The sequence below is a fragment of the Leptonychotes weddellii genome, chromosome 8 (genome assembly GCF_054177405.1).
Source record: "Leptonychotes weddellii isolate Sample4059 chromosome 8, ASM5417740v2, whole genome shotgun sequence".
Lineage (NCBI taxonomy): Eukaryota > Metazoa > Chordata > Mammalia > Carnivora > Phocidae > Leptonychotes > Leptonychotes weddellii.
The window spans coordinates 84,240,296-84,255,825 of NC_138376.1; the positions used below are offsets into that span (position 1 = coordinate 84,240,296).

General features: G+C 38.5%; 1 protein-coding gene across 1 annotated transcript in view; it reads left to right on the top strand.

Moving 5' to 3' along the window:
• AMD1 (adenosylmethionine decarboxylase 1) overlaps nucleotides 1-12,206 on the top strand; it is a 23,481-nt gene extending 11,275 nt beyond the window's left edge. The window contains exons 2-9 of the mRNA XM_006735470.3: nucleotides 5,850-5,936; nucleotides 6,789-6,915; nucleotides 7,688-7,790; nucleotides 8,873-8,915; nucleotides 9,017-9,161; nucleotides 9,272-9,364; nucleotides 9,444-9,599; nucleotides 9,994-12,206. Coding sequence (XP_006735533.1) covers nucleotides 5,850-5,936; nucleotides 6,789-6,915; nucleotides 7,688-7,790; nucleotides 8,873-8,915; nucleotides 9,017-9,161; nucleotides 9,272-9,364; nucleotides 9,444-9,599; nucleotides 9,994-10,134 — 895 coding nt within the window. The 3' untranslated portion in view covers nucleotides 10,135-12,206. The remainder of the gene's footprint in view (nucleotides 1-5,849; nucleotides 5,937-6,788; nucleotides 6,916-7,687; nucleotides 7,791-8,872; nucleotides 8,916-9,016; nucleotides 9,162-9,271; nucleotides 9,365-9,443; nucleotides 9,600-9,993) is intronic.
• The last annotated feature ends 3,324 nt before the right edge of the window (nucleotides 12,207-15,530 follow it).

Here is a 15,530-nt window from a genome sequence, read left to right on the forward strand (position 1 = left end):
TTTTTTTTTTAAAGATTTTATTTATTTATTTGAGAGAGAGAGAATGAGAGACAGAGAGCATGAGAGGGAGGAAGGTCAGAGGGAGAAGCAGACTCCCTGCCGAGCAGGGAGCCCGATGCGGGACTCGATCCCGGGACTCCAGGATCATGACCTGAGCCGAAGGCAGTCGCTTAACCAACTGAGCCACCCAGGCGCCCTGAACTTAACCATTTTAATTGCCTGCTAAAACAATTTCAAAAATCAACATGCTCCATAGGATTTAAACAAGATTTAAAATTATATAACATGACCAAAATGTTCAGGATGCAATCATAAATTGCTTAACTTACGAATAGGAAATTTTCAGCATCCCTCAAAGGAAAAAGACAACCTCAAGGTGACGCAGATCAAGCTTTACAGACAGCTGTCATAACCATTCTGTAAGAAAAGTGAACACTTAAAAGGAAAAGACAAAATCTTGGAGAAATAGAAGATGGAACTTAAAAATACAACCAGAAAATAACTACTGGAATAAAAAGTTGCTTGGGTGGGCTCTAGTAGATTGGAGATGACAGAGTAAGTGGACCTGAAGATAGATCAGTTAGGAATTATCCATTCTGAACACAAAAAAAATTGGGGGCAGCAAATGTCCCACAGGTCCCAAAAAGTAAAGGAGCATGTAACAGTTTTAGATTTGAAAATTTTAAGGCTATATGGGGAACCTGGCTGGCTCAGTTGGTAGAGCATGCAACTTTTGATCTTGGGTGTAGGTTCAAGCCCCACTTGGGCATAGAGATTACATTTAAAAATAAAAAAAATTTTGGGGCACCTGGATGGCTCAGTCATTAAGCATCTGCCTTTGGCTCAGATCCTGGTCCCAGGGTCCTGGGATCAAGCCCCACATGGGGCTCCCTGCTCAGCAGGAAGTCTGCTTCTCCCTCACCCACTCCCCCTGCTTGTGTTCCATCTCTCTCGGTCAGATAAAATCTTTTTTAAAAAAATTTTAAGGCTGTTATTTTCCCAAATGTCCGTTAAGATTTAATCAGGATAATTCTTGCCAGATTCAACAAATAATTGAGGACCTCTTACGAACTGGGCTAGGCACCGGAGATAAAAACAATAAAACACAAACTCCCTGACTATATGGAATGTCTAGTGGGATTTGCATGAATACCAAAATAGTCACACAAATAAAATGCTTTGGTAAGCTTTCTGAGTATTAAAACCTTTTCATGAAAAGATCTTTGATCTGGTGGGAATAGTGAGGTGACTTGAGGTAGAAGAAGGTGCCGAGGACAGGGTAGGGTGAAATCCATTCCAGCAGCACTCAGAACAAAGTTTACATGTGTTGTCCAGCATAATTATAATGCTCTCTTTCACTCTCCTGTGGCTTGATTTGGGTGAATAAATTTATGGTGCCCCATTTCTAGGGAGAAAATGGTTGGTGGAAAAGTCCCGTGTGACTGAAATACAGGAAATGGGGATAGAGCTAGTTACCTATATATTTGTCAGTGTGTGTTTTATTTATTTCAGCTGCTCTTCTGATTCATTGTCTTTATATTATAAAATTTGAGTCAGATGAAAAGAGAGATGCCAGGTGATCTGAAGATTAGATAATTACTCTGGGAGTAAAAAAGGATCTCTCTGAAATGAGGGGACCAGGTACTGTTGGGGTAGAGTAACTATACTGAAAATAAAGAATAAAGGCTTACAATGAGTGAGATCCTTAGCCCTTTACCTTTTGCCTACCAGAAATCTTCATGTTCGCCAGGCAAGAGAATGGAATATTTGGATAATCTGACCTGCCCAGGAAAGAACTTAAAAAAAAAAAAACAAATACTGATAGGGAGGGAGTTCCCCAGTGAAACCCCCCACAGTGCCTGTATAGAGGCCCACAGTAAACAAGCCCCATCCATGTGTATAGACTTTCTGACTTAGCTAAGTCTTAGTACCCTAATCTTGGCCAAGAATCACTCAAAAGAAATGTTGAAAGGAAACAGTTGGGGGAACATTTGAAGATAAATTAATGCTAAAAAACCAAAGCAGGGACGCCTGGGTGGCTCAGTCGTTAAGCATCTGCTTTCGGCTCGGGTCATGATCCCAGAGTTCTGGGATCGAGTCCCGCGTCTGGCTCTGCTCAGCAGGGAGCCTACTTCTCGCTCTGCCTGCCCTCCCCCTGCTTGTGCTCTCTCTCTGTGTCAAAATCTTTAAAAAAATAAAAAAAAACGCTTGAGTGGCTCAGTCAGTTAAGCGGCTGCCTTCGGCTCAGGTCATGATCCCAGGGTACTGGGATCGAGTCCCCCATCAGGCTCCTTGCTATGTGGGGAGCCTGCTTCTCCTTTTGCCTGCTGCTCCCCCTGCTTGTGCTTGCTCTCTGTCTTTCCCTCCCTCTCTCTCTGACAAATAAATAAAATCTTTAAAATAAAAAAGAAAACCAAAGCAAATGAAAAAAGCAAGACAGCTTTTAAATCCAGAGAGAAACAAAATTCGACAAGAAAGAAAAAGTCACAGAGCATGATTAAAAGTCTTAATATACTCTTAACACTGCTGTATGATACATGAAAATTAAGAGAATAAATCCCAAGATTTCTCATAGTGGAAAGGTTTGTTTTCTTTTTTTGCTCTTTTTTTTATTGTGTGTGTGAGATCCTAACTAAACTTTCTGTGGTAATCATTTAACAGATGTGTAAGTCCAAACCATTATGCTTAAACTTACAGTGATATGTCAATTATCTCAATAAAACTGGGGGTGACGGAGTCTGTATGAATAGTGAATATAACTGAGGAGGTAGTGTGTCCAGTGGGTGGAAGAGAATTATTTGCAAGAGTGCTGAATTCTAGTGGGGAGTCATTAGGTAGGATCTGAATTATTAGATAAGCTCTAAAGAGAGACCCCTGTGCTGCAGAATTTTACTTAATGCCTCTTATAGTGGGTATTTTTATTATTTACCTACATATACAGTGCTTGAATTCTTCCATCAAGTACGTAAATTTATTTGAGAGAGAGCACAAGCGGCGGCGGGGAGGGGGGGTCAGGGGGAGAAGCTGACTCCCTGCTAAGCAGGGAGCCCGATGTGGGACTCGATGCTGGGACTCCAGGATCATGACCTGAAACGAAGGTAGTCGCTTAACCAACTGAGCCACCCAGGCACCCCAGCAATAGCTTCTTTTAGAGCCCCATTACTCCTTTTTGCATTAAAGCATATTATTTGTGGAATTGAGCTACAGTGGGTTCTGAAATGTTCATACATAGTGAACTTTGAGCCTTAGAAATACAAAAGCCCAAGCTATTGCATGACCACCTACAATAAGAGGATTAAAATGATCAGTTTGTGTTGCTCAGAACTGGGTCTTAATTGTAACTTTTTCTTCCTAAACAACAAATTGTACCATTTAAAAATTTTGAAACAAACTGCCAAGATACGGCATAGTCTAATATGTATTTTTTCTTTATATAAACAGTTGTTGGCACCTTTTTAAAAGAAAGCTAATTGTTAGCTTTCTTTTAAAAATTGCTTGGCAGGGGCGCCTGGGTGGTTCAGTCGGATAAGCATCTGACTTTTGTTTTTTTGGCTTAGTTCATGAGCCTCAGGGTTGTGAGATCGAGCCCTGTGTTGGGCTCCACACTCAGCAGAGAGTCTGCTCTGCTTGAGATTCATTCTCTTTCTCTCCTTCTCCCACTCCCCCTCTCTAAATCTTTTTAAGATTTTATTTATTTATTAGCAGGGGGAGCGAGCTGGAGAGGGAGAAAGAAGCAGGCTCCGTGCTGAGCAGGGAGTCCAATGTGGGGCTCAATCCCAGGACCCTGGAATCATGACCTGTGCCAAAGGCAGACACTTAACCTACTGAGCCACCCACCCAGGTGCCCCAAAAATAAAAGTAAATTTTAAAAAAACTCCTTGGTAAAGTTATAGGCAAATAGGCTCTATAATCATTAGCAAGCCTAGGGGCACCTGGGTGGCTCAGTTGGTTAAGCGACTGCCTTCCACTCAGGTCATGATCCTGGAGTCCCACATCAGCCTCCCTACTCAGCAGGGAGTCTGCTTCTCCCTCTGACCTTCCGCCCCCCCCCCCTCTGGTTCTCGGCGCATGCGCACACTCTCTCTCTTTCTAAGATAAAAATCTTAAAATCATTAGCAAGCCTAACTCATTTAGGTTTTTTCAGGTAGGTCTTAGTACTGTTCAATTTAATTTACCCCACATAGGAATTACTGCCTTCTGTGATTGGTCATATAATTTCTTTTGGAAAATGATGAAACAGGCACAAAAGGCTAGCAGGATTGACTGGTACTATGCTTGTGGGTTTTTGTTTTTAAGATTTTAAGTTCTCTCTATACTCAACATGGGACTTGAATTCACAACCCTGAGATTGAGTGTTCAACGCTCTACTGGCTGAGCCAGCCAGGTGCCCCTGTGCTTGATTTTTAATACGGAAGAATAAAACATACCTATTTTTGTGCTGGCTGTGCTGTTGATTTTTTTTTTTTTTACAGAGTCTTAATTGGATAAGAAAACTAACTATAATATGCCATTTTCTTGGGTTTACAAGAATGATCTGTCAAACATTAAGAGCCTTAAAAACATTTCTAGCCTTTAATCTGGTAATTATAAGCTTGTCCTATGGAATTGTTTTAAGTATTTCTGTTTGTAGTGGGCACACTAAAGATGAGGTACTTCTTAGTCTCAATCAGATAAAATTAAAACCAATTTCTATTTTTTATTAGATTCTTTTCTTTTAAATTTATTTGAGAGAGACAGACACAGTGAGAGGGAACACAAGCAGGGGGAGTGGGAGAGGGAGAAGCAGGCTTCCCACTGAGCAGGGAGCCTGGTGCGGGGCTCGATCCCAGGACCCTGGGATCATGACCTGAGCCGAAGGCAGACGCTTAACGACTGAGCCACCCAGGCGCCCCAAAACCAATTTCTTACGTTATGTCCATTTGACTTCCATTTTGCTGTCTATTGCCTGTACTACAGACTTCTTGCTTTGTTGAAATGTGCGGTTTTTTTCCTGTTAAAGAGTTGCATAATGTTCCCCCAAAATCTTACTGACGGTTGAATTGCCAACAAAAGCCATGTTTCAAGTTTTTGATGCTTCTAGACTTTAGACACCACTAGGTATTACGATTAGCTGCTAATTTGATAGAAAATAATATCTGAACAATATGAGAGTTTCCAGCTTACTAACAGTCGGGCCTTTAAATCTTTTTGCCAATCTAATCGGTGAAGGAAATGATGCTTTTTAAATTGTAATTCCTCTAGTAAGATTTAAAATCTAAGAATATGATAGGCAGTGGGGTTCCTGGGTGGCTCAGTCAGTTAAGCATCTGCCTTTGGCTTAGGTCATGATCCGAGTCCTGGGATCAAGCCCTATGTCAGGCTTTCTGCTCAGTGGGGGAGCCTGCATCTCCCTCTCCCTCTGCAGCTCTCCCTGCTTGTGCTCTTTCTCTGTCAAGTAAGTGAATAAAATCTTAAAAAAAATTTTGATAGGCAAACATCTCGTTTTGACTTAATTTCTTCACTTGCTTGTTGGTGAAAGGTAATGATTTTCTTTGGTTTATGGGCCTTTTAATTATCTCTGTGCATGGCTTATTCATTTCATCATTTGTTTTTTCTTAGTAAATTGCAAATAGCTTATAATTTCCAGTTTTCCAGTTTGCTCTTTGTTACTTGGTGGATATGTCAATATAGATAGGCTTTTGAAATAAAACTAAATGTTACCCAGAAACTGGAACAAGAATGTAACAGCAAATACAAAATACATGGTGTAAATTGTGTTAGAACACCAAAGTGTAAAAGCTTTATAATTTTTATCCAAGTAGGCAAGTACTGTTAGGACTTAAATCATCTTTTTTGTTGTTGAATAATAGATCTGAGTGGGACATACTTCTGAAGGATGTGCAATGTTCAATCATAAGTGTGACAAAAACTGACAAGCAGGAAGCTTATGTACTCAGGTAAGTGCTGCAGAAACAATTGTTAGCTACCTGATTTTAGTCTGAATCATACTTTACATGGGAATAGCGAATTGATCCTCTGGATCTTAGTACTATAATCATTTTTTCCTTATTTTGAGAAATAATGATATAAAATAAAATGTTTACTTTAGATGTCCCTTTGCAGTATATAGGAGAAGAAAGCCATTCAACATGTTTATAGGTACAAAGCTAATTTATCCAATAAAAACATTAGTTTCTTTTCCTTTTTTTCTTTATTTTTAAATTTTTTTTATTTGAGAGAGCACAAACAGGGGTGGGGGGAGAGGGAGAAGCAGACTCCCTGCCAAGCAGGGAGCCGGACACATGGCTCGATCCCAGGACCCTGAGATCATGACCTGAGCAGAAGGCAGGTGCTTAACCGAATGAGCCACCCAGGTGCCCCAATAAAAACATTAGTTTCTTATGTATTATAAGAGACCTTGTGGTTACTGGATTGAACAAGGTGCATAAGGTGCCTGGTTTTTACTAAGCTTATGTTTGGCATATACAGATGTTTATTGAATGCTTATATGCCAGGCCCTAGGAATATAATGGTGACTAAAAATAAATTCCTTTCCTTATGGACTTAATTATCTAGTAAAAGAAGTAATGAGATGTTTATAGAAATACACGTGAGAGTGGTTGGTACAAGCTGAAGTAACGTATGACTTCAGTAAATAATATCCTAAGATAGGTGAGGTGAGGAGGAAAGTTTAGTAGTAGAAGAGGGTTAATAGCCAAATTTTACATTGTAAATAATCCAGTAATAGATAATTGCATCTCAGTAATACAGAAACATCATTATAACCTTGTGACTTTTTTCAAATGCAGTGAGAGTAGCATGTTTGTCTCCAAGAGACGTTTCATTTTGAAGACATGTGGTACCACCCTCTTGCTGAAAGCACTGGTTCCCCTGTTGAAACTTGCTAGGGATTACAGTGGGTTTGATTCGATTCAAGTAAGTAATCAAACATTTAATCCTTTTTTTCCAGGCAAACATTAGGGCTCTGTGTTATGCATATGCCTAGTAAATAAATTTGTGTATTTACTGCTTAGTTGTGGTGGGTAATCACTGACTCTTGAAACTGAATGTACGCATGTTCTCAGATTGTTGGTTCCATGCCTATTTAAAAGCTCAGATCTGAAATTACTGCTCCAGAAATAATGTACCTTGTTTCTACAGTTGTGACCCATCATGAGTAGAATGGGTATTTTTTAGTTTCCAGAAACTCACAGTAGTGATCTGCATTTTTAAGACTTTCTTTCTTTTTTTTTTTTTTAAAGATTTTATTTATTTATTTGAGAAAGAGAATGAGAGACAGCACGAGAGGGAAGAGGGCAGAGGGGGAAGCAGACCCCCTGCCGAGCAGGGAGCCCGATGCGGGACTCGATCCCGGGACTCCAGGATCATGACCTGAGCCGAAGTCAGTCGCTTAACCAACTGAGCCACCCAGGCGCCCCTAGGACTTTCTTGAGATTCTTCTCCACAACTTAAAGTTGCTCTGTGTAACACTATCTCGTGCATATTGGTCTGGAATCTTGCTCTAATACAGTGGCCTTCATTTTTTTATTGGCCAGCAAAAGACCGCTTACATTTTAAACATTAAAGAGAAAACGTTAAATTGCATTGGAGAAATATTTATAGATTTGATTTTGATATACATATCCAGAAAATAGTTGACTATGAAAAGTGATAGAATCCTACGTATAAAGTTACCTGTCTTTTTCAGAGCTTCTTTTATTCTCGTAAGAATTTCATGAAGCCTTCTCACCAAGGGTACCCACACCGGAATTTCCAGGAAGAAATAGAGTTTCTTAATGCAATTTTCCCAAGTAAGTTTAAATAGAGTTGAAACCCATTTCCTTAGAGGGTCTGTCCTTTCAGAGATCTTTTTATATATGTGAAAGCATTTGAATGCAAATATGATGCATTATATAGTTAAGATAAAAATATCAGTAAAGTTGATGACAAATTTTAGAGTGTGCATGCACATCAGGTCAATGCTGTTGAAAAGATGGGAAAAGAAAATGAATTGATCACTTGCTAGAGGGAGAGATCATCTTTGTTTAGCCAGTTGCTCTAATTTATATCTAACTTAGTGGTTGTTCCCTCATCCAGAAAAATGCATGGTCTTTCATATACCCATGCTAAGATCTTGGTCCATGTTACGAAACTCTGGCCTGGCATTCTTCTATTCAGGAATTGAGCTGGCTTAAAAATGATAAACACAGTGAGATCATAATGTCACTTCAAACAAATTGGCAAGATTTTCTTCCATTTACTAAGCTTTTATTTATAGACCTTCCTTTTTGAGTTTCAAGGTCAGGGAACTAAAAGTATCTAATCTAACACCCTTATATCGTAGATGTGGCTGAAAACCTAGGATGATTTTACTAACTTGGCACAAAAACACTCCAGGCGTGATTTGACAAGAAAGTCCGATTTTTTATCCTATTCTTATCTACTAATATGAAATTATACCAGGCTGTAGCAGTGCTGAGTATAATTTAGTGTAAATATCTCCCAGTTAATTTACTGTGTTGAGTGAGGCTTCGGAACAAAAATATGGAAAGAATGTATTACATAAAATGACTTGTACTGACTTGGGAATGTAGATAAATGGGTGATCAAATTCCATTCCTTAATGGAGTTTTAGGGGAGAGTGAGCCATGGTTTTCTCAGCACTCAGAGTAACTCACTAGTTGAAGTATATCTCTAAATGACAATAAAATATTTTTAGTAAAATATTTAAGGGATGACGGAGGGCATCCTGCCTACTTGTGAACTCACTTCCCTTCACCAATAACATTTCTGATAGGAGGCAAGCACTAACACCCTAACCATTAGAAGGGTGGGGGCAAAGCTACCAAATGGAGGTATTAAATTTACTTTACATTCTCTCCTCCCTCAACAGATGGAGCAGCATATTGTATGGGACGTATGAATTCTGACTGTTGGTATGTTGGACACAGTTTTATGGATTTTTTTTTGGTCTTTATAGGATTTATTTTAAATTGCCATTTGTCATTTTTAGAAACTACTTTTTACTTTTATATAGGTACTTGTATACTTTGGATTTCCCAGAGACTCGGGTAATCAGTCAGCCAGATCAAACCCTGGAAATTCTGATGAGTGAGCTTGACCCAGCAGTTATGGACCAGTTCTACATGAAAGATGGTGTTACTGCAAAGGATGTCACTCGTGTAAGCGGTTTCAAGAATGATTCTGGATTATTCTTGGGAACTAAATATTTTAACTCATTCTCAGTTTATTTTTCAAATTTGTTAGGTAATTCAGTCTTTTCTTTTCCCAGGAGAGTGGAATTCGTGACCTGATACCAGGTTCTGTCATTGATGCCACACTTTTCAATCCTTGTGGGTATTCGATGAATGGAATGAAATCGGATGTAAGTGATATTTTGCTTAACAATTACTAAATACTTAAGTGTACCCATTCCATTACTGACATAAACCTGTTTCTTTAAGGGAACTTATTGGACTATTCACATCACTCCAGAACCAGAATTTTCTTATGTTAGCTTTGAAACAAACTTAAGTCAGACCTCCTATGATGACCTGATCAGGAAAGTTGTGGAAGTCTTCAAGCCAGGAAAATTTGTGACCACCCTGTTTGTAAATCAGGTAATTTGTTTTATTATTGACAATAAAGTCTTACAGGAAATAAGGATAGTCATGTCATAAAATGTATTCTAAGATGGCAAATATCAGATATCTAGAAGTACTACTGTTAAGGTTACTGGTAGAGGAGATGCTTTATATCTTTGATTAGACTTGGTCGTTGCTTTATATCTACCCCAAGTGATGGGTTCTTTCTGTCCTGTTTTCCCTGTGGACAGATGGGCAGTTGGGGGGACAACATAGGATGTCTTACTCCATCTACCCGTGAGACAGCTAAAATATTCAAATGCCACAGTTTCTTCAGACAGTAGTCTTAAATACTTTTAAGTGACTGTTTTGTTTGAAAATACTTTTTCAGATTTGAAACACTAATGCTTTATTTAAATTTTTTCCCCAGAGTTCTAAATGTCGCACAGTGCTTTCTTCACCCCAGAAGATTGAAGGCTTTAAACGTCTTGATTGCCAGAGCGCCATGTTCAATGATTACAATTTTGTTTTTACCAGTTTTGCTAAGAAGCAGCAACAACAGCAGAGTTGATTAATAAAAATGAAGAAAAAACGCAAAAAGAGAACACACATAGAAGGAGGTGGTGGCTGCTTTTTAGATATTGATATCGGGGGCCATGCTTTCCATAACCACCACCTTGTAGCTGCAGAAAGCCCTAGATGTAATGATAGTGTAATCATTTTGAATTGTATGCATTATTATATCAAGGAGTTAGATATCTTGCATGAATGCTCTCTTCTGTGTTTAGGTATCCTATGCCACTCTTGCTGTGAAATTGAAGTGCATGTAGAAAAAACCTTTTACTATATGAAACTTTACAACACTTGTGAAAACAATTCAATTTGGTTTACGCACAGTGTAATATTTCTCCAGGTATCATCCAAAATTCCCCACAGACAAGGCTTTCGTCCTCATTAGGTGTTGGCCTCAGCCTAATCATCTGGGACTGTTCTATTAAATTGCTGCCAGGATTTTACATCCAGTTACCTCCACTTTCTAGAACATATTCTCTACTAATATTACTGAAACCAGTTTCTACTTCATACAGATGTTTTTTGCAACAGCAATTAAAGTTTATCTTCCACGAGTCAAGTCCTCTTAAGAAAATGATTGCAGTTATCCATTTTGTGTATTACTTTTTTAACATTATTGCTTCCTGTAACTGTACTTCCTTTAATTGATTTTGTTCCTCACCATGGTGTCTTGCCTCCCAACCCCCCCTCAATAAAGCAATACACTGTTACACTGTGGGTTTATACTAATCTTATACCCGGGAGGGGGAAGGGAGAGTGGACCCTGGGCTTAATTTTCTTTTTAAGGTCAAGGGAGTTTGGCCTCCTTTTATATTGACATGGGCTCTTTTGGGAGATAGTGACAAAAATAAACCTGTTGTTGATTAGCAAGGAAGACACATTTATATTAGGGTATACTGGCAGAACTGTTGCAGAAACTATGCCATTCTGTTTTCCCATTAAATGAGATTAGCTTCTCACTGAGTACCATGCCTTTAGTAATTTGCTAAGTAGTTATATAAAAATTTTTATCACTTAAGTTTATTAGCAAGGAAATTAAGATAAAGGTATTTACAGGATTTAATAAGTCAGCTCAGATGATTCACCTTAACTTTTACTTTAGCAGCTATCTCCAATCATTTTCATTCATAATACACCGTAAACTTTGGTTGAAAATGGAGTCTTGTCTTTGTCATCTTGTGACTTAAAGTTCTTTGACTTTGTCATGCATTATGATAGTGTTCTGACTTGAACTGTTTCTCTTCCTGGTGTTCCTTTCACTATGATTTCATAGCATCAAGTGAAACTTCCCAGAATGAGAACTGTTCAAGTTATTCAGACATACACAGTGAAGCAGAATGCTGTCCATAAGACAAAATTCCAAACTGGTCAGTGGGAAATGACTAGAAATACAGGCTTTGAGGAGTTGGCATCTTTTAGCTATATTTGCAAATATGAGATTAAGCAGCTGAGAAAACAGCAGAGTTGACTAAATTTTTTATATTCTTGTCCTCACAAAATTGTTTTGATTCTTTCTGGATTGATGCAGTGATGTTTTTGTTCCTTCCGTATTTATAAATGAAACACTTTTTTTTAGTGTTTCTAAACATAAAATCTGCTTGGTTTGAAATCAAGTGGTTGGAACACAAATTTTGATTTTTATTTTAAGCATGTTGATTCGAAGTTTCATTGAAGAAACTTTCAGTCAGTGGATCAGTTTGATTCTGTAATTAGCACACAGTACCTTATGTTTTGGTACTGTTCTGAGGACCAATGCTCAAAGTGGATTTTGTTCTTGAACAGTGTCCCAGTAGATTTGATGACATTTGTTGGCTTGAGGTCTGATTTTTTTTTTTCCTAATAGATAAAGATTTCTATCTAATATTGAAAAACACAAATTTGTATGGAATAAAGCCTAGAAAAATTAAAACTATAGATTCAATAGTAATTGAAATTAATCCTAGTGTGTATGATAGAGGAGGGAAAATTTTGGTGCCATTATTTCTCTCTTCATGGTGTTGGACTTAAATCAGTTGAAATGTATTTCTGTACCACAATTTAAGCTTCAATAAAAGTTTGCTTAATTCATTGTCCAGTGACATTCAGAAAGTTTTCTGTTGATGTCTAGTATTTGTTCATGTGTACTATTTAAAAGTATACAAATTTTTGTGATTTGAGGAAATTTATATTTGGTTATTTCCTAACATTTGGGAGAATAATCATGAAGACATCTTTAAGCTCCTGGGAGAATAATTTATACTCAGATTTAAGCATTTTTGTTAGTGGCTTCATAACTGAAGCTTAAGAGAAATAGCTGGGTTATATATGTATCCTGGATATCAAAGAGTAGGAAAGGTAAGTAGTAAGAAAAAGTGCGTTTGTGAGTTTGGATTTAAGTCAAAGTTTGAAGGTAAAATGTTCCAGCCTTTATTGTGGAATAGGCTCATACTGGTGGTGTGGGGAGGAACAAGTTGTAAACATCCTTTATTTCATTCACTGTTATTTCTGTTAATAGAACAGTTATAACCTTGATCATTTTTGCCATGTTAGGTACATGTCTCATGATCATTTATTTGACAAAATTTCAGTTCTTCAGTCTCATGTCTACAGTAATCTGAAAATTGGAATCTTATAAGAATGTATATTCATACCTTTCTCAGAAAAAGCATATTAAAGAATATTTTTTTCTAAGACATGAGTGAAAAAAGGATGGATCCTAGAAAAGTAAAATGTTGACAACATAATACCATCAACACCAGGTTCTTTTACAGGAACAGGTTAAGTGATGGAGATTCAGACACACAAGTTGCAGGTGTGGTTCATTTTCCTAGCCAAATAACTCACCAATTCCTGACTCCCCATCTTCAAACTTGATGTTTTCTTCCTCCCCTTTTATTCCTATTAAAATGGAAACTGTTCTTTGGATTCCATCCCTTCTACCTTGAGAGACTTTGTAACAGCTTTCTGCAGGGATTAGCTAGGACCCCAGAAAATAGATGAGATTTGTAATTAGACATTTTACTTGGAGAATCTTCAAATACACAAAGTTAAATAGTACATTGAATCTTCATATTCTACCTTAAACTATCCTCCATTCTGCTCTGGTACATACCTACTACACATCTTTTTAGGGAAGATTTATAAAATGCAAATCTTAACTATAGTTCTCAAAAGTGAACACACTTTTAGCCCACAGCCATATTGGGACAAAAGGTTCATTTAACCCTAATTAGGCAACTCAGCAATCTACTTCCACCCCCAAGCTAACTACTTCGCCAATTTTTGTCACCACAGCATAGGGTCCCACTGGGGACCCTGCCCCACTGGAACTTTATACTAATTTAATCATGAGGTATATACTCATAAAGTGCTTTTCATTTGATACAAAGTTTTTGAGAGGTTGAGCCATGTATTCCTTTTGCCAAGTAGGAACCATTGTGCATGAATATACTATAATTTATCCACTCTGTTTATTGGTTTCTGATTTTTTGAAAACATGAATAAAGCTGCTATGAATACTTGCATACAAGTGTTTTTGTGGCTTCTGGATGTGTGGTAGTATCTTGTGTTAATCTGTTTCTCTGAGTACTGAACATGTTCTGTCTTTATCCACCATTAGTATTCACCATTAGTTCTTTGAAAGTGATACATTTAAGTTAGGTTGCCTCTTTATTTTGCATACAAGTTCCTTGTTCAGTGTTTTGCAAATGTTTTCTATCTAGTATTTTCATTTTCCTAATATGACTTGATGAGTAGAACTTGTTAATCTCAAGTCTTGATTTACTAACATTCTCAATGGATCTTTTTCTGTCCGTAAATTTACTTAACCTCACATTGTGGTGGTGGTACTGTTTTCTTTTGAAAGCTTCGTAATTTTTGGCTTTCACATCTGTCATCCACCTTAGATTTCTTTTTTTTTTTTTTTAAAGATTTTATTTATTTGAGAGAGAGAATGAGACAGAGAGAGAGAGCATGAGAGTGGGGAGGATCAGAGGGAGAAGCAGACTCCCCGCTGAGCAGCGAGTCCGATGCGGGACTCGATCCCGGGACTCCAGGATCATGACCTGAGCCGAAGGCAGTCGCCCAACCAACTGAGCCACCCAGGCGCCCCCACCTTAGATTTCTAGGTGTAGTGTGAGGTAGGGTCTGAAGTTTGTTTTTACCCATGTGATTGTGCTGTTACTTTGGCACCATTTGTACTTTCTCCATTGAATGACTTTTGGCACCTTTTAAATTCAGTTGACTGGTTCCTGACTGACTCTATTTCATGGTTACCTGTGTTTGTGTAAATGTTAAAACAAACTTGTCTCTCTCTTGTTTGAAGTTCTACACCCAAGTGGGCTTTGAACTCACAACCCCGGGATCATGAGTCCCACCTGAGCCAGCCAGCTGCCCTTCCGTTTCTATTTTTAAAGAGCCTGGGGCGCCTGGGTGGCACAGTCTATTGAGCGTCTGACTCTTGGTTTTGGCTCTGGTCAGGATCAAGTTGGTCAAGTTGAGTGTGGAGTCTTGCTGGAGTTTCTCCGTGTCATGCTGCCCCTCCCCCCTCACATCTTTTTAAAAAGTAATAATGAGCCTGATTGTTAGGATTGGGTAGAATCCATTATAATTTTTCTCAGAAGTGTTTTGTGTGATGTTCTGTATGATTTTGATGAACTCAAGTATTTTAGGTTCCTTGGTGCTAGTGTCAATTGAATTTTCTTTCCAATTGCTAATTTATAGGTAATGTACAGTAATTTTTAAAGCCTTTATGTAGGACCTTGCTGAGTTCTTTATTAATGCACTGGTTAGGACCTCTAATACCTGTTGAATATAGGTGGTAAGAGCAGGCTGTGGCTAAGGGAGTTTAAGACACCTAGGGAGCAAAATTCAGGTATCTTCAGGGTAGTGCAGGTTGGCATCTGAGAGTACATCCTTTCTTTTTGCTCACCAAGGGCTTTGCTTGCCTGAGTCTTACCCTTGTCTCCTATTAAAGTCATCTACTTGATTCAGTTTTAGGAAGGAAGCATTGCATATTCCATCAGGAATGTTTGCTGTTGGTTTCTATGTATAGATACCTTTTACATAGTCTCCTGTTTATAGCTTGCTCATTTTCTCAGGAATGGGTAACGTATTTTATCAGGCCTCCCCTCCCCCTTTTTGCATACATGAAATCCTGTCTTTATCAGTTAAGATAATATTCCTGTCCTTGGGGGAGTTTAGTAATGGAACTTTATGACTGCAGCAGGCTCCCAAATACTGGAGGCAGAAATGTCTTGTTTAAAATAACTTTGCCCAGGGACGCCTGGGTGGCTCAGTCGGTTAAGCGTCTGCCTTCGGCTCAGGTCGTGATCCCGGGGTCCTGGGATCGAGTCCCGCATCGGGCTCCCTGCTCCGCGGGGAGCCTGCTTCTCCCTCTGCCTCTGTCTCTCATGA